Raw genomic sequence first — 19787 nt, 5'->3', positions numbered from 1 at the left:
ACTGGCCTTGAGAAAGTGGTGGTGAGCTGCCTCTTAATCCATAGCAGTCGTTCTGGTGATGGCACATCCACAATGCTTTTATTATTTGTTCATTTCCTTATGACATAGGAGGAGGCTGTTTGGCCCATTAAGTCTATGCTGGTTTTCAGAACAATCCCATTAATCCCATTCCTTCACTTAATTTCCTATAACCTAATCTCTCTCACATGCCCATTAACTTCAACCTAATTTTCCTACACCCACCTACATGAGGTAATGATCCTACCAATCCATATATCTTTTGCGATGTTGAAGGAAGCTGGAGCACCGTGAGGAAACTCATGAGGCACAGGGAGAACGTGCAAACTCCACACAGACTGCAATGGAGGTCAGGATTGAACTCCGGTTGCTGAGGCTATGAGCTAGCAGCTCTATTTGCAAACAGTGTAGAAGGAACTTGGTGTAGAAGGAACAATGGTGTAGAAGGAATCTTGGTGAAGAAAGAACACCGGTTGTAGAAGAAGCACATTTCCAAATCAGCCTGGTGGGTGACCAGGAGAGGAACCCGTAGGTGGGATGTTCACAGGTACCCGCCTGGTCTTGTCCTTTCTGGTGGTAGAGATTGCAGGTGGGGGATGCTGTTGTAGCCTAGGTGAATAACTGCAGTGCATTTTGCAGATGATCACGAACGCAGCCCACAGTTTGCTGGTGTTGGAGGGAAGTAATGTTTAGGGTAGTTGATGATCAATCTCGGGTTTGGCACTGCCCTGGATGAGATCAGGCTTCTTGAGTGCTGTTGGAACTGCCTTGTAGAAGGTGGAATGGCTTGTGATGTCAGGTGGTGAGTCACTCACTACAGGATAACGAGCTGGAACTGCTCTCGCAGCCACAGTGTTTATCTGGGTTGGTCAGTGGTGACCCTCAGGATGTTAATGATGGGACACCAGTGATAGTAATAGCCTCACATTATGTGGTGCGAATGCTGCCTTCCACTTATCAACCTTTGTCTGCATAATGTCTAGGTCTTGCTGCATGCAGGCACGGACTGCTCATCTGCTGAGCTGGGAATGGAATCAGCAAACATCCTCACTCCTGACCTCATGATGGAAGGAAGATCACTGAAGCAGCAGTTGAAGAGGGCTGGCCTAGGAAATGGTGCTGAGAAGCTCATGAAGTGATGTCCTGGACTGGGATGATTGACCTACAACCACCACGACCATCTTCTTGTCCGTGAGGTGTGGCTCTAGTTTTACCAGGGTTGGTTGGTGGCACACTCAGTCAAACACTGCCTTAATGTCAGGGCCAGTCATTCTCACCTCACTTCTGGACTTCAGCTCGTTAGTCCAATGTTTGGACCAAGGGTTGTGATGGGGTCTGGGGCTGAGTGTCCCGGTGAAATCTGAACTGGCATTGGTAAGTAGGTTATTGGTGAGCAGCCTCTGAACCACTGCATCTTTGTCATCAAGACATACAGCACAGAAACAGGAGGACACAAGAGACTGCAGATACTGGAATTTGGAATAACACACAAAGCGCTGGAGCAGGTCAGCAGCATCTGTGGAGGGAAATGGACAGTCGATTTTGTTGAGACCCTTCATCTGGACCACTTCAACCACCACGTTCATGCTTACTGTCAAATGCCTCTCTAAACTAATCCTATTAGCAAGCACTTGGTCCCACAGCTCTCTGTGCCTCGGCGATTCAAGGTGCTCATCCATACACTTCTAAATTACTGGGAGAGGACCTGCCTCCACAATCCACTCAGGCAGTATGTTCCATATTTCAACACCCGCTGGGTGAAAAAAGTTCTTCTCTGGTCACCTCTTAAAACCTCTCACCCATTACTTGAAACCAATGCCCTCTAGTTTTAGGCACCTCTGCTACAGGGAATAGTTTCATACTATCCATTTTTCTCTATGCCTCTCATAATTTGGTATAACTTTGGGTCACCCCCTCAATCTCTGATGTCCCAAGGAAAAATAGTCCTTGCCTGCCCAACCTCTCCCTGTAACTTAGTCCCTTGAGTCCAGGCAGCATCCTCGTAGATCTTCTCTGCACTCTTTCCAGTTCAATGATGTCTTTCTTATAAAAGGGCGCCCAAATGGTACACAATACTCCAAGTGCAGTCTCACCAATCTCTTGTACCCTTGAGATCTCTTAACATCAACTTGCCTAATTTTCCTTTCACCTTTGTGGGAACATATTGCTCCTGAACTCTGCACTTTTGAACGACTCCCACTTGTCAGATGTCGACCTCCCTGCAAGTAGCTGCTCGCAGTCCTGTTTTATGACATTGCAATCAGCCTTTCCCCACTGCAGGACCTTAATTTCTGGATCATTCTTACTCCTTTCCATAACTCCCGTGAAAGCTAGAGTTATGCGTCACTATCTCCACAATGCTCTCCAACTGACACTTTAGTCACTTGCCTAGTTACAGTCCCCAAGATTAATGGACTCTTCCAGTACTGCCCTTTCTCTAGGAGGACATCTATGTACTGGTTCAAAAAGTTCTCCTGGACACAATTTAAACATTCCAACCTCGTTACACCTTTCACACTAAAACAATCTGAGTTAATACTGGGGAAGTGAAATTCCCTACTACTATAACCTTGCTACTGTTACATCTCTTTCCATTTGTCTACATGTTTGTTCCCCTAATCTCCTGCTGACTGTATATACCCAATAAATTGATTGCTCCCTTTTTGTTCCCAAGGTCTCCACATAGAGCTTTGTTTGAAGAGTTTTCTAGGATGTCCTTCCACATTTGTAGGAATACTGCAAGTAAGGAATTTTCAGCAACAGTTCTGGTTTAATTTACTCCATTAATACGGAGATTTATAAACACTCGTATTACTGCATGGATATTGGAGAGTCATAAGCACCCCAGTTACTGCAAGGACATTATCAGCACACTTCAGTCTGTGCTAAATTAACAAGGTGAGATATCTGGCAGAGCTGAAGATTTGGAACATTGGATGATATTGTCCCAGGCCCCATCATCCACTTATTGGGATTGGCTATGGATTTATATCAGTACCTTCCGATATGTTATGCAATTGTCCAGATGAGGAAGGGTACCAAAATATGTTAAAATAAAACATGCACATCTGTAAGTTGTGAAGAGCGTAAAATATTCACATTATTACAAAAATATTTTCAGTTGATATATCAGCATGCTGTCTTTAACCTTGTCCTGACTGTTCAGCTCCTGATATGGGATGTGCGCTGGAAGGTAGGTGTGAAGCACAGCACAGAATGCAAGGCCATCGTTCCAACTACTGCTGAAATTTGTGATGTCAATGTTCTAGTGTAAGGAATAAAACAAAATACCTTGAATAATCCAGTGCTACTGGTTAACAGTCCACTGAGCTGCAACTCTTTAAAATACAGTATAAGTACTGGGAAGGAGGAAATACTTTACACCACCTTGTACTTATGCTGTTCATTTGGTGCCACATGAATTTTTTGCTAAGTCCAGAAGATGCCTACCCTCTCACTTGGGAGCTCACAGATCTCAATCCACCATAACACATCCGCTGACTCAAATCTTCTGCCCTGTCCCTTCCAAGCATTAGAACCTGGGGTTGGGAGGTGCTGTCAAAGATACCTTGGCGAATTACTGCAGTACACGGTGGAGCTGTGTGCATTGCAGCCACTCTAGGCAGTGAGTAGGGGAGTGGATGTTTAATAAATGGTCGATTATCTAATATTTGTATGTGAGGTTGTTGGACTGTCCCGACCTGCTTCCATTCTAACATATCTGTTGCACCTAATTTCTCGGTGGAGATACTCTCCTCTTCGACTGTCTGGCTGAATTCCACCTTTTGAGGCACGTTAAGACAAGTCAGAGGAAAATTAAACCAAAGGAGCCACAGACAATTTATGCCATTCAGTACATCACATGCACACCAGTTGATAGAGGGTTACACAGCCTAACTCCACCTTCACACATTGGGTCTATGCCCCTTCAGGTCATCCAAGTGCTGTTTACATGTGCTGAAGATCTGTCTCTACCACCCTCTCAGTCAGTGAATTCCACAGAGCCCCTATCCTCTTGGTGAAAAAACATCCTCTCATCTCACCTTTAATATTTTAATTCCCTGTTGGCTCCTTGGCCAAGGGAAATATGTCTTTCTTTTTAATCAATACAGGCCCCTGGTAATGTTATACACCTGTCCATGCTCAGCCTCATCTGTTCCAAAGAAAGCACCCTCAGCTTATCCTGGGACTTGAAGTTGAGAGTGAGGGGAATGTGGATGGTTCCTGTGGGAGCTCAGGAGTCACCTTTGCCTCTCAAGTTGTTTATAATAAAATCAGAAACACTGGCAACACTCAGCAGGTCAGGCAGTATCCGGGTTGACATTTCAGGTCGGAGACCCTTCATCAGTACTGGTAAAGAGAAAAAATAAGATAGTTTTAAGTTGCAGAGAGGGTCGGAGAGGAATCGTAAAAACAAAGGAAATATATCTGATAGGGTGAGGTCAAATGGGTTAAATAGGATGTTAGAGACAGATCATGTGAACGATGATCCATTGCATGGGAAAGTGCCACAAAGATGGGGGTGTGGTTATTGGAGACAAAAGGATGGACCAGGAAGTCGCTAAGAGAACAGTTCCTTTGAAATGCTGAAAGGGGAGGGGAGAGGAGGATGTGTCCGGTGTAGCATTTTGTTGGAGCCGGCAGAAATTGTGCAGGATGACCTGTTGGAGGCTGGTGGGGTGGGAGATGAGGACCAGGGAACATTGTTCTTGCTCTGTCCAGGAGGAGACTGGGGGAAGGTCAAGATTCGGGATATAAGTGAAGTGTGGTCAAGGGCTCTGTTCACTGTGGTAGAGGGAAAGCTATGGTTCAGGAAGAAGACTTTTCACAGACACTGTGGAAGGCACTGTCATCAGATCAATGACAACAGAAAAATACAGAGGAACTGGGAGAATGGAAGGGAGTCCTTACAGAAGACGGAGTGGGAAGAAATGTTGTTGAATTGCTGTGGGAGTCTGTAAGGCTTGGAATGGATGTTTATGCCCAGCCTATCTTCTGGAATTGAGATGGAGGGATCTAGAAAGGGAAGAGAAGAATCAATGAACCATGTAAAGGTGAGAGCAGGGAAACCGGCATTAAAAGTAACGAAATGAGGACACAAGACAGTGCAAATGCTGGAATCTGGTGCAACAAACAATTGTGTTGGTGGAGGGAAGCTGATTAAGCTTCAAGGAAGGAGCAAGTGCCCTCAGACACTCCTGAAGTGGGATAAAGGAGTAGAGGAATTGAACATCCACGGTAAAGATGAGCCACATAGAATACCAGCAATGTTCAATGCATTATGATTTCAGGCACATAACATCGTTCAGTGTGCAGACAAATTATAATGGCATGGCAGCTGCTGGTATTATTGCATTCCCTATGATAACTCATGGGGGATGCAATAACATCCTAAAAGGCCTTCCTCACCATTCTGTCACATACTCTGATATTCATTACTCTCAGCTGTATTTGCTACAATAGAAAATATCCAGTATTGATGTTGCCAAAGCATTCAAGTTCTCAACTATTGTTTACACATGTGGATGGAGTTCACTGTGTGCAGAAGTCAATTTAAGCAAGGTGCCATTCTTCATTCAGAACAGAGCTGAGGCTGGGAAATAGTTATGGGAACAAGGAGATTGCAGAGAAGTTAAAGACATTCTGCATCAGCCTTTACGGCAGATGATACCATGAACATCCTATTAATACTGAATAATTCTGGGGAGGATTAAGTACCACTACCCTCACCAGAGAAATGGTATGATGCAAATTTAGTCTTTTAGGGCTAAGACTGATAAGTCCTCCGGCCTGGACGGCTTGTATTCTTGGATCTTAAAGGAAATGTCGATGGAGATAGTGTATGTATTAGTTGCAATCTTCCCAAAAATCTTAGATTCTGGAGGAGTGCCAGAGGGCTGGAAAACTGCCAATGTGACAAGCCCATTCAAAAAGGAGGGAGGTAAAACCAGATAATTAAAGGGCAATTAGCCTATCATCGATTGTTGAAAAATGTTGCAATCAATTATTAAGGAAGTAAAAGCAGCGCAATTGGAAAATCATAATCTGATCAAGTAGAGTCAGCATGGTTTATGAAGGGGAAATCATGTCTGACACATTTATCCGGTTATTTTCAGGAAGTCTCCACCACAGAGGGAAACAGCAGACCTATTTCTTAGTTCCTTATGAGATAGAAAAAGGCAATTTCAACTCATTATGTCCACATTGGCTCATTGAACAATCTCATTTCCCACTAATCTTCCCTATTCTCCCTACATTCCCATCAACTTCCCCCTCAACTCCACCACTCACCTACACACTTTAGGCAATTACAGTTGCCAATTAATCTACCAACCCACACATCTCTGGGGCACCTGGGGAAAACCCACATGGTCACAGAAAACGCCACACAAGGTAGTGCCTCCATAGATGCTGTCAGTGGTTGGGAGAGCTGTGCCCATGATGGACTGGGCTCTGCAGCCTCTTGTGTTTCCTGTGTGTTAGAATTGGTGTACCAGGACATGATGCAAAGCAGTCAGGTTGCTACTTTCTTCTCACTGAAATAAAGAAAGTAACTGTTTCATTTATGAGCAGAGAGCCTTGTTGACCTCTTTGATGCAAGGGTGGTGCAGTGCTGCAGCTGATGCTTTACAGTGTCTGCGACCAGAGTTCAATTCTGACCTTGGGTGTCGTGTGGAATTGGCACATTTCACTGGCTGCACTTTCTCCTGGATCATCCGGACAACAGTAATGTACAGCTCGGCATTCAACACTATTATCCCCTCCAAACTTATCGCAAGCTCCAGGACCTCTGTACCTCCCTTTGCAAATGGAACCTTGACTCCTCATGGGCAGACCTCAATCAGTACAGATTTCAGAATCAGATTTATTATCAGTGACATATGATGTGAAGTTCGTTATTTTGTGGCAGCAGAACAGTGCAAGACATAAAAATTACTATAAATTATAAAGATAAATAACTAGTGCAAAAAGAAAGGAATAACAAGGACCGTTCAGATCCTGATGGTGGAGGGAAGAAGTTGTTCCTAAGTCGTTAAGTGTGGGGTCTTCAGGTTCCTGTACCTCCTCCCCGATGCCCAGTAACGAGAAGAGGGCATGTCCCGGATGAGTGAGGGTCCTTAGTGATGGATGCCGCCTCCTGGAGGCACCGCCTCTTGAAGATGTCCTCAATGGTGGACAATCCTCCTCACTTGTTCATCAACACAGCTACACCACAAGGCTGCATGCTTTGCCCCCTGCCTTCTCTTTACACCCACGACAATGTGGCTAAGTACATCTCCAATACCATCTACAAATTCACCGATGACACCACTGTTGTTGGCTGAATCACAGGTGGTGATGAGTCAGCGTACAGGAGTGAGATAGAGCATCTGTTTGAGGTGCCACAATAATAACCTCAAGCTCATTGTCACCAAAACAAGGAGCTAATCATTGACTTTGGATAGGGGAAGTCAGGAAACCCCAAGCCAATTCTCACTGGTGGGTCAAAGATGGATGAGAGCGAGCAGCGCCAAATTCCTGGGCGTTAACATGTCGATGACCTGTCCTGGTCCACCATATTGATGCAATCTTGAAGAAGGCACACCAGTGCCTCTCCTTTCTTAGAAGTTTAAGGAGATTTGGCATGCTAGCAGATACTCTAACAAACTTCTACAGATGCACTTTGAAACTATCCTTACTGGTTGCATCATGGCCTGGTACGGCAATTCCGACGGACAGGAATGCAAGAGGCTGCGGAGAGTAGTGGACACAGCCCGGTCCATCACAGGCACAGCCCTCCCCACAATTAACAGCATCTACAGGAGGTGCTGCCTCAAGAAGGCAGCATCTATCGTCAAAGATCCGCACCATTTGGGTCATGCCCTCTTCTCACTGCTACTGTCAGGCAGGAGGTACAGAAGCCGCTAGTCCCACACCACCAGGTTCAGGAACAGGTATCTTTCTACAACCATCAGGTTCTTGAACTAACATGCACACCCTTGATCCTACCTCAGCAATGGAACACTACAAACACCCTCTTTGCACTACCATGGACGTCTTTGATTGTATCTTTTCTTTTTGCACTAATATCTTGTTTTTAGTAGTCTTTCCTTTCTCTTCACTGTCTTCTGTAATTTCTGTATAATTTATATTCTGTGTGTTGTCCTGTACCTACGTGCCTGTGGTGCTGCCACGAGCAGTATATCATTGTACTTGTGCACATGACAATAAACTCAACTTGACTTGACTGTGACCATGATGGTTTCCTCCAGGTGCTCTAGTTTCCTCCCATATCCCAAACAGGTTAACTGGACACTGGGTCAGTAGGTTAATTGGACACTGTAAATTGCCCCCCAGTGTAAATGAGTGGCAGAACCTCGGGGGGAGAGAATGAGAATGTGGGGAGAATAAAATGAGGTTAACGTAGGATTACTGTTCATAGTGATAAATGGTGGGTGAAACTCCGTGTCCCTGAGGGCCTGTTTTCTGTGCTCCATCTCTCTGTGATGCTTGAGCACATGCTGCAAAGTGCAACATGTGGTCTAAACCACCAGCAGCCACAGTAGTGAGCTAGTGGGTGGGAAGGGGAGAATTATGGTGGTTTCATTTCTACAAAGAGGGCAGTCCATGCAGGAGAGTGTGGCCAAAGGTTGCCCCACAGAAGGACACCCATCTCTGTAACTAGAAAACATGGTCATGATTAGTCTTCTTCTTTTAAGATAGACATGTTTGTACCCCTGCCCTGAGGTACTTGAGACTCCCTTGACATGGAGACCAATCGTAACTGAGTGCTGCCAGCAGTGTTCTCACTGAGGCCCAGTACAGTGGATCAGCAGCTGAACGCTGCAAAAACTCCCTGGTAGTTTTAACACATCCTGTTGACTTTGGGAACTGACTGCAGGCAGTCAGTTCCAAAGCTGCCCTGTGGGTTTCCCCATGTCAGCAGAGTGCCCCTTTAAATTGCAAGTAGAGCAAGAATACTTTTAGTTCGCTTGAGGCTGTCACACAGGTCACTGTACAGCCCTGAGTTCCAATTTTTGTCCATACAGGCTGAAAACTCAATGACAATTAATGTCATTTGGGCCCAACACCTGATACCTGGAAAACATCAGGTGCATTAATGTGGATAGAATAGACCAGAAGTGCGAGTTCCAATTTTGCGACTGGCTCAACTTCACCCAGAAATGGTCATTAATGTGAATTACTTGCAGACAACATCAATTTTGGACCACATAACACCAAAAAAAGAGTTCAGTACAACTGACAATCAGATGGAGGGAACTCAGTGGGGTCGGGCAGCATCTGTGGGGAGAAAGATGTTTTGGGCCCAGACCCACAGACGCTGCTCGACCCACTGAGTTCCTCCAGCAGATTGTTGCTCCAGATTCCAGCGTCTGCCGTTTCTTGTGTCTCCAGTTCACTACAATTGAAATTTAGGCACAGTTGCTATCTGGAACATAGAGCATAGAACAGTACAGTACACGAACAGGCCCTTCGACCCACCAAGTTGTGCTGAACTAATTAAGTTAATAATGCTTAATTATACTAATCCCTTCTGCCTGCACATGGTCCATGTGCTTCCATTCTCTGCATATTCATGTGTCTATCTAAGAGCATCTCAAACACCTCAATTGTATCTGGCTCCACCATCATCCCTGGCAAAGCATTCCAGGCACCTGCCACTCTCTATGTAAAAAAAATTGCCCTGCACGTCTCCTTTGAACTTACCCCCTCTCATCTTAAATGCATGTGCTCTAGTATTAGACATTTTGACCCCAGTAAAAAGATACCAGCTGTCTATCTATGCCTCTCAAAATTTTATAAACTTCTATCAGGTCTCCCCTCAGCCTCCGCCGCTTCAGAGAAAACAACCCAAGTTTGTCCAACCTCTCCTTATAGCACATACCCTCTAATCCTGGCAAACCTCTTCTGCACTGTCTCCAAAGCCTCCACATCCTTCTTAGAATGGGGTGACCAGAATTGAATGCAATACTCCAGAGGCGACCTAACCAGAGTTTTATGAAGCTGCAACATAACTTCCTGACTCTTGAACTTAATGCCTTGACAATAAAGGCAAGCATGCCAAATGCCATCTCTGCTCACACACATCAGAGGTTCCTGACGGAGGTAGCTGTGCAGAATAGATTCCTAGTCCCTGTTCAAACTGCTGCACAAAAGGTTGTGAATTGTCTGTGAGTGGCTGCCAGTGTACTGAATAGTACACACCAGACCTTTGTCACTGACTGCAAAGTTCAGGCCTGTAATTCAGAATCCACCTTCAGATGTTCACGAACTCTAGTGCTGGTGCTTACCCAGAATCTATCAAATGTAGATTCTGAGGTTAATGTCAGGGATCTTGCACGTGGCAGTTGTCTTCTGAATGGTCTGCCTGTGGCTGTGTGCTCCATTAAACATAAAGTAGTCTTTGACTTCTTTTTAAAAAAATCTATATCATTAAATCAAATCAAAGAAACAAGCAGCATTGTTATGTTAAAGATCAAACATTTCTAAACTGGTTCATTTCCTGTTCCAATAGAACTCCTTTTCCTAACATTGTCACCCATTTCTCTGGCTAGAAGTGATGTCATTGTGCATGTCACGACTCACAGACATCATTCAAACTATAAACAGCTGACTCAGAGCAGCTCGCAATGCAATAGAAGAGTCCTGGCATCGGAAAGCCTTTGTTAAAATGTTTTCACTGTGTGGTGGGAAACATGGTCTTAATATAGTCTCAGCTGATTCAAGTCTCAAATAACGATGGAAGACCCCTAGTTCAAGCCAGAAAAGCAGGCTGCTGCCAGAGTTAGCATGAATGCGGGTTTACTGAGAGTTGATGCCTGCTGCTCCTTATCTGTCAATCACTTAAATCAGTACACAATGCCTTTTTACTGTGAAATAATCTTCTTCCAATGCATAATTGAGACTATCTGCATAAGCATTCATCACTTGTAGTAAGATGCAATTCCTGTGCAGGAGACACTGGACATCAGTCTCTGGCTAACTTAGATGGATATAATTCCAAATAAAAAATATTCTATAAAGATCCAAACTTCAGTAAGCTGCCAGTGATACCACCTCCTCAGCCCACTCTTACTGTGATGGCTGCAGCATTTCACACTAACAGCCATAGATCAACTTCAACATCAAGACTCAATTCTGCTCACTTTTTAACCACTGGGAGACATTATACCTCCAGGGTGTAGCCAGCTTTCACAGGCATCATTTACTTCCAACAATTAGTTTTCTCTCTCCACAAATGCCCTGTTATGCTACTGACCAAGCTACTGATGGATAATCCAGCTCTGGAAGAAGAACTTGGTCAAACCAAAACAAAACCGGTTCTAGTTTCACCAGCACTTCCAGCTCCCAAACCTGCCTATACCCAGCACAAACCCAGAACCATCCCACCTGGTCTCTGACTGCTGCACCTAGCCCACACTCTACAAGTGTTGACAAGTATCACAGAATGAACAGGTGACCAGTTAGCCTACTGACTCTGGGCCAGTTCATTGCAGAGAAAACAAACAAGCCCTATGTCCTTGTTATTTGCCTGTAGTCCTAGCACATTACTCTCCTTGTGATACAAAGTATTCATTTAAGACCTCAACCTCGACTTCTGGCTCCATACACAGACTGCCCCTACTGTCCTTAATGGACCATGCTTTTTTCTTTGGTTATTCTCTTGCCCTTAATATTTTTAAAATGCGTTGGGATTTTCCTTAATTTTGCCCACCAGTCATCTTTTGTGTCCCCTCCTTGCCCTCCTAATTTCTTTTTTAGGCACCCCCTACTCTCTGTTCATTCAACTGGTTTCTCATTTTCCCAGCTGAGTTAACACAACTCTCGACAAAAATAAAAAAAACTGCTGATGCTGGAAATCTGAAATAAAACAAAAAATTGTTGGGAGAAATTCAGTAGGTTACAGAGTCAGAGTTATACAGCACAGAAAGAGGCCCTTCGGCCCAACTCGTCCATGCTGACCAAGATGCCCATCTAAAGCTAGTCCCATATCTCTCTAAACCTTTCCTATCCCTCTACCTGTCCAGGTGTCTTTTGATGCTGTTAGTGTACCCGCCTCAACTACTTCCTCTGGCAGCTCGTTCCATCTATGGACCACACACTGCACGAAGAAGTTGCCCCTCAGGTTCCTTTTAAATCTTTCCACTCTCACCTTAAACCTATGCCCGTTAGTTCTTGATTCCCCAATGCTGGGAAAAAGATAGTGCATTCGTTCTATCTATGCCCCTCAAGATTTTATACATCTCTATAAGGTCACCTCCAAGGAATGTAGTCCTAGCCCGCCCAACCCCCGAGTCCTGGCAACATTCTTGTAAATCTTCTGAACATTCTTTCCAGCTTAATGATCACTTTCCTATAACAGAGTAACCAAAACTGTACACCATACTCCAGGTGCGGCCTCACCAACGTCTTGTACGAGGTTAGGCGGCATCCGTGGAAAGAGAAACAGTCAATGTTTTGGGTCTGCGTCCCTGCGTCAGAACTGGGAAACATAGGGGTACAAATTAGTTTTCAGTAGGAGAGAAGGTGGAGGAGAAATAAGGAAATGTTGGCTCAGTTTTTCTTATCCTCCTTGTACAAGTCTATCCTGCTGGATAGATCCAACCACCTTACCATTAACAACTCAATACACAGGCCAACAACCTTAATGTGCTTGTAACTGCCACCATTAAGCCACTTACACTCATCCTATCACACGCGTTCCCTTTAATCTACGCATTCGTCCCCATCTGAAAACTAACTTGAATCCCTCTCTTTCCCAGTTCTGACAGAGGTTGCCGACCTGAAACGTTGACTGCTTCTCTTTCCTCAGATGCTGTCTGACCTGCTGAGTCTTTCCAGCATTTTCTGTTTTTATTTAGTACAACTCCATTGAACCTTCTCTAAGGCTGAAGCTTCAAAACCAGCAAATGTCTTGTGACATCTATTATTACCTAATCTGGGTTTAGAATATTCTGGTTTTTTTTGCACTATTTATTTTGTAATTTATAGTAACTTTGTGTTCGCACTGTACTGCTGTTGCAAAACAAATTTCACGACATATAAGTCAGTGATAATAAACCTGATTCTGACTTAGAGGTACTACCTTCTCAACACACTGGGATAGCATTTGGTATTCTCCAATGGACAGATGGCAGATCCCAGCACCACCCTGCCACCTTTCCTTCCCCACATTGTCCCTGCTTAATTATGCACACAGTTGCTTTTCTTCCATTGACCTTTGTGCGATTTTCCATCTTGAAAGTACTTTTTTAAGTTTTGGAGTGGAGAAGCAGAACGTAGCAGGAAATTTGAGATGCTAAATAAGAAATATGATATTAAGGATCATTTTGGAGATAAGGGGGCTTTAATGATGCTGGCATTTCTTAAACCCAATTAAAATAATTTGATATTAATGTTCCTTTATCCAGACAGGAAATGGTCATTGCTGCATAGTCAAAAGCAATATTGTATTAATATGCTGTCTAAACCTATATTAAAAAATTCTAATATTGGGTTGATATTTTCTCTGATGTTTGGATAACAGTGATTATGTGGGTTTCAGCAGTCACTACGATTTGAATTTACACAGTTGCTTCCTTCTGCCATATCCAATTTCCTGAGCATTTCCCTCTGAACATTAAAGATTGCCTTCCAGCTAAAGGTGTTGTGGGATAACGTGCTCTGCTTTTAATAAATCTTACAATTTTGTGCACCTTCTACAGAATTCATACTGTCCTTTTATAATGATTTTGGCAGCTTTGGAGTTACAATACGATACACAAAAAGTGCTGGAGGAACTCAGTAGGTCAGGCAGCATCCATGGAGGGAAATAAACAGTCAAAGTTTTGGGCCGAGACCTTTCATCAGGACTGGACAGGAAGAGGGCAGAAGCCAGAATACGAAGGTGGGGGAGGGGGAGGGGGAGAAAATGTATAAGCTGAGAGGTGATAGGTAGAAGAGGCCGAGGAGGAGGAAGCCAGTAGGAGAGGGCAGTGGACCATGGAATAAAGGATGGGGGAGAGGAGGAGAGGAGATGGGCATGTCATCAAGGCTTCTTCTCCCCCTCCCCCCACCCACCCACTACCATCCCCCTCTCACTTGGACTCGCCTATTACCTGATCTCACCTGTCCCCTGCCTGCGTGTGCTCCTCCCCCTCCCCCCACCCTTCTTATTCTGGCTTCTGCCCTCTTCCTTTCCGGTCCCGATGAAGGGTCTCGGCCTGAAATGTCGACTGTTTTGTTTCCCTCCATGGATGCTGCTTGACCTGCTGAGTTCCTCCAGCACTTTTTGTGTATTGCTCCAGATTCCAGCATCTGCAGAATTTCTTGTGTCTTGGAGTTACAATGGCTTGTTTCTCTTTCTTGCAGTCAAAAGTTACACAATACAAAGAGATCTTAGTAAAGCACCATCAGATCTCTTCTACCAACAACTCAAGATCTAGTTCGGGCTAATCTATTTTTAAAATAGTTGTTTATATTCATCAGGTAGCAAGGTGTGGTGTCCTGAATGAATACTTCACGTCAGTATTCACCAGGGAGAAGGATGGGGAGGATGGAGAGTTAGGGGACATGTACGCTGATCATCTGGAACATGCGTGTATCAGGATAGAGGAACTGCCACGCATTAAGGTGGACATATCCACACGGCCTGATGAAATTTATCCCAGGGTATTTTAGGAAGCATGGGAGATCGCTGGAGTTCTGATGGAGATCTTTGCTTCATTTTTAGCCATGGGCGAGGTTCCTCACTGCATGATTGATGTGTTGGTTGGTGGTGAAGGGAAGGGGTAAGACACAACATGCATTCTGAGCAGGGAGTAATTTACCAGACAGTGAGAGAGCGAAGGGCAGCATGAGCACTCGAACAGTATACATTATATGAAATAAGACTTCAAGCACACTTTAAAGTTGTGAAGCTTTGAGATACGACCCATTCCTTCCAACTCTATTGCTCGAAGAAATGAGAATCATTTGACATTATTAAACACACTGAATCAGTATGCACTTTGATCAAAGGACAGAAAATGCTGTTATTCAAGTACCTCAATATTATGAAGGGCTTGTTAACCGTGAGCAAACTTGCTCAACAAAACCTCAAGTAATTCAATTTTTTTCCACTGGTGATGGGGCAGAGCCCTGGAATGACCACTTCTCAGGCAGTTTTACCGTCAAGTATGATTCGTCTAGCTTTCCATTGGAAAAGTGTAAAATTGCCCATTGTAGTAAACACATAAATGAATCTTTCAGAAGCTCCCAAACCATTGCAGGGAATTACGGCACCCATTTTAGGCAGCGAATAGATTAAATTGGCAGACTAAGAAAGAGTGAGAGGCAGCATCATTGCTCGAAAAATATACAATTAGCTGGAATAAAACTCTTCAAACTTGTGAAGCAAAGAAAATCAATTGAGGGAATGATCCTATATTGCAAACTAAATCAATCATTGTTGGTCGTTTCTCTGTCTACCATAATGAAATAAATACAGAGACATAACAACGCTGCCCTAGATCTGACTCCAATTAGCAGCAATTATCCCAGAAGCTGAAAGGCAATGTCCTTGAGTTTGTTAAATTAAATTCTGAGGAAGGACAGTACAAAATGTGGGCACGTGCTTTTCACAGCTACAACTCTTAAAAGGCAAACATCTCTTGTCTCCTTCAACTTGATAAAATTCCCTTCTTCATTTACTTAACTTAGTCTCAAACCCTTACTACTTTCATGCATTAAACACTTTGCTGGATTATTTTAAATGTAACTGTCAAATGTCAGGTGAAGTTGCAGGCAAGGAATTAAAACAGAATCTATATACTCTAATTCAATGAATCATTTAGTTGATGTATTTTTGGAATTTTTCACCTCAGACGGCTGTGAATGCTCAGCAGCAGATAAGTTTTCAGACACAAAGGGACGAGGTGAGCCTGGAAATACTGTGGGAAGATGCAAAAGAAGGTGGGATGGGGAAAGGGGATGGATGACCACTGAGAAAGGCACATCTTCTGGTGATGCACTGCACTGTGGAATATCCATGCTTGCATCTGCATTTGGTGGCACCAAAGCCAATGTAAAGTGTGCAGCAACAAAGCAGGATCAGACTGGTCACTGATTACATGTTATAGTATACTTCTGGAGCTCCAGATGTAGTGATTTTCAGTTAGTGTGCGGTGAACAGTAGTAGTGTAATGAAGAGCTTCAATTTTAACGCTTACAATTAGAGCTGAGAATGACCAAAGAAACAGAAAAAGGAACTCTCTATGAATTGGGGCATTGTGAAAATGTTTTGGAATCTTCAGAGGCAGCAGATCAATCACAATCCGATCCAATGTCAGAGTTGGCTTGAAGGGCCAAACCGCTGTTCCTATTTCTTACCTATTAATAAATTAAGCACTCACAGGAAAAACTTGTTGCATTAGCCATCCATCTGTAGCCTAGGAATTGGATTTATTTTCTTATACTCATCAGTTCCTTGAATTTTCATTAAAAAAGCAGATTTTGAGTTACATCTACTAACTGGCAAAATTTCTGCACATCACTGTTGTAGAATCTTGAGAATGTAGATAGTCATTTAAAATAAATCAGTTTACAGCCATCTTGATATTTAGATTGTTCAATGGTTGCCTAAAGAACTTGGAGCACAACATAGCCACACAGTAGATAAACTAACCCCTAAGACAAATTAAAATCAAAAAATTTGGTTGGTCATTGTGTCTGATTTTGTGATTAGGATTTAGTTGGATCATTCTCTCATTATGGAAAAATAAACAGTACAAAGTTGTGTTTGTGACTTCACCAATGTGTAGGTGGTTCCTGATGGAATTAGGTTCAGCTGGTCATTATTAGATCAGGCTGGAGCACATAAAACGGGTCAAGTCTCATTTTCTTCTGCAACAACGACTGCAGTCAGGAGTGAGATACAATGCCTGTCTGGATGAGTGTGGCTCCAAACATCTCCCACAAAGCTCAACACCAAATAAGGCAGAATCCTCCAAACTCACTGCGGCCAACACCTTAAACATTAATTCTTTCATTAGCACTGCATCATTGTTGTGTGCCTCATCTACAAAATGCACTGCAGAAGCTTGTCAAGATCACTCCACGTCACTTTCACCTGCAACCCCCAATACCATTGCTTGCTGTGTTTTCATTATCCCCTCTGCTCTTCTCCTCTGATCCCAATCGATTAGTCCTCAGCAGGAGCCTCGGCTTCATCCCCATATAACCGAACTTAATGAGTTCCAAGTCCAACATGATGCTGAGCTCTTCCTTTCTGGCCGGGAGTCTTCACACCAAGCTATGGACTCCTTCCCTCAATTCCTGACTTTCTGATCCCACCAGACCCTCCCACTTCTACGCTCTCTGGATCTATCCAATGCTAATTGCTGAAGGACAGTGACCGTCTCAATATTTCCACTGCCCTTCCTCACCCTAACCTCACTTCCTCTGAATGTGCAGCATTCCACTTACTGATGACCAACTTCAAGATCCTACCAAACCTGCTGACAAGGGCGGTGCTGTTGGGACTTGGCTACCTGACCACCCCCCCCTCCCCCACCCCCCAGTCCCCCCCCAGATGCATCATGTCAACACTCGGACACCTCCTCGTACTTCCCTCTGGACCACGACCCCACCACTGAACAGCAGCCAGTCTCCCTGACTGTCATGGACCTCAGGAGGTCTTCCCTCCGCGGCCTCCAGACTCATAGTCCCCAACCTCATCTTAGTGTGCCTCTATCTCCTCCCCAAGATCCACAGGCAGCACTGTCCTGATAGACCCATCTTTTCAACTTGCTTCTCTTCTACTGCACTTATGTCTTCATCTGTTTACTTAATTCTTCCTTCAACTTCCCGCTTGCATCCATCACACTCTAATGCCCTCCACCACTTTGTCAGTTTCTAGTTTCCTGGTCCCAACCTGGATGTCCAAACACTCTACCCCTCCACCCCACTCCAAGACGTTCTGAGGGCCATCCAGGTTCTTCCTTGGACCAGTTCCCCTCTGCCACCACACTGATTCCTCTGGTTAAACTCCTTCTCACATTGAACAATTTTGTCTTTTAACTCCATTTTCTCAAAATTAAAGGTGTGACTCTGTGAACCTGCATGGGTCCAAGCAACACCTGCATCTTCTTGGGATCTGTGGAACAGATCTTATTTCAGCCTATTCAGGCCCCCTACCTCAACCTTTTCCTAGTAACTTGATGGCTGTACTGGTGCATTAGCACAAGACTCAAATGTTTCATTGCTTTTAATGCAAACTTCCATTCTGTTTTCACTTTCATATAGCCCACCTCTGACTCTTCTGATAGCCCACCTCTGACTCTTCTGTTCCCTTTTTTGATTCCTTCATCTCCATCTCAGGAGACAGGCAAATGACAGTACCTATTACAAGCCCATGGTCTCCCACAGCTACCTTGACCACAGCACTTCCCAGCATGCTACCTGTAAGAGCTCCATTCCATTCTCTCAGTTCCTCCATCTGCAGGGTATCTGTTCTGATGACAAGACTTTCCACACTCTTGAGATGTGTTCCTTTGTCCTTAACTATTGCTTCCCCCCAGGGCTCTTGTTTCCTGTATTTCCTACACTCCCTCTCCTTTCAGCCTGAGCAAAGATTTGTCCACACCTTCCACCCTACCAATAGTTTCTGCCACCTCCACATACAGATTCCCGTCTCCCCTTTCAGTGCTCCCTCCACAACTCCCTGATTTGCTCTTCCACCTCCACCTACCATCTCTTGACACTGCATGTTCCATGTAGGAGAGGCAATACTTGCACTTCCCTGCTCCCCATTCAGGTACCAATACTGTCCTTCCAGGTGAAGAGATTCACTTGCACCTCTTCTATCATACTGTATTTAATGCTTCTGATGTGACTGGGTGTATATTGGGTGATCACCTTGGGGGCAACCTCTGAGAGTAGAGACACAGAATCATACAGCATAGAAATAAACCTCTTGGCCCACTGTCTATGCAAAATACCCACAGTGAGGCTGGCCCTGGACTGCTCAGTTAGGTTGCCTGTCCTCCTCCAGCCTCTCTATCTGTGGTGAAGCTCAAACTAAGCTCAAGTAACAGAACCCCGTCTTCTGCTAGCCCTCAGGACTCGATACAATTTCAGAAGAGCAGCCTTAGCCTTGTGTTGGAACTGGCCAGTTCTGATGTAGGTTCATCCAGCTGAAATATTAACTCCATTTTTTCCCTCTCCAAAGTTGTGCTTGTCCCATTGGATATTTCTAGCTTTGTCTTTTGTTTTAGGTTTCCAGAAACTGCTGTGTTCTGCCTTGCACAATTCCAAAGAGTTCTTTTGCTTTTTCTTCCCCTCTCTGATTGTCCATTCATCTGTTATTTAGCTAGCTCCAGAAGAATTGTGCTACCTGGACAACCTTTGTCACCATAGTGTGAACATTCATAATGTTCTCTTTATTTCAAAGACACTTTCTCACTTTTCCAGTTCTGAGGAAAGGTTATTGCCCTAAAAGGTTAACTCTGTTTCTCTCTTGTGGTGCAGCTGGTAGAGCTGCTATCTCACAACTCCAGTGACCATAGCTACGAATAAGGATAAATATAGACCTTGCAGTAAAGTATTAATTTGGGGGAGGGAAAATTGCAAGAGTATTAGGCAGGCACTAGGGAGAGTTAGGTGGGAACAGCTGTTTTTGGGCAAGTCCACATCTGACATGTGGAGGGTGTTTAATGACCAACTGCACAGAGTACAGGACAGGTGTGTTCCAGTTAGAAGGAAGGACAAGGATGGCAGGGGAAGGGAACTTTGGATGTCAAGAGAGGTGG

At 44.2% G+C, this 19787-nt stretch overlaps 1 protein-coding gene across 1 annotated transcript in view; it reads right to left on the bottom strand.

The window, feature by feature from the left end:
• Positions 1 to 19787, bottom strand: part of specc1la (sperm antigen with calponin homology and coiled-coil domains 1-like a) — a 248262-nt gene that overhangs the window by 7960 nt on the left and 220515 nt on the right. Inside the window, 1 exon segment of the mRNA XM_052032052.1 lies at positions 3167 to 3283. Within this exon segment, the coding sequence (XP_051888012.1) occupies positions 3167 to 3283 (117 nt within the window).

This window comes from Pristis pectinata, chromosome 17 (genome assembly GCF_009764475.1).
Source record: "Pristis pectinata isolate sPriPec2 chromosome 17, sPriPec2.1.pri, whole genome shotgun sequence".
Taxonomy (NCBI): domain Eukaryota; kingdom Metazoa; phylum Chordata; class Chondrichthyes; order Rhinopristiformes; family Pristidae; genus Pristis; species Pristis pectinata.
Note: the sequence above shows the minus strand (reverse complement) of the source record. Positions and strands in the feature narration are given on the sequence as shown.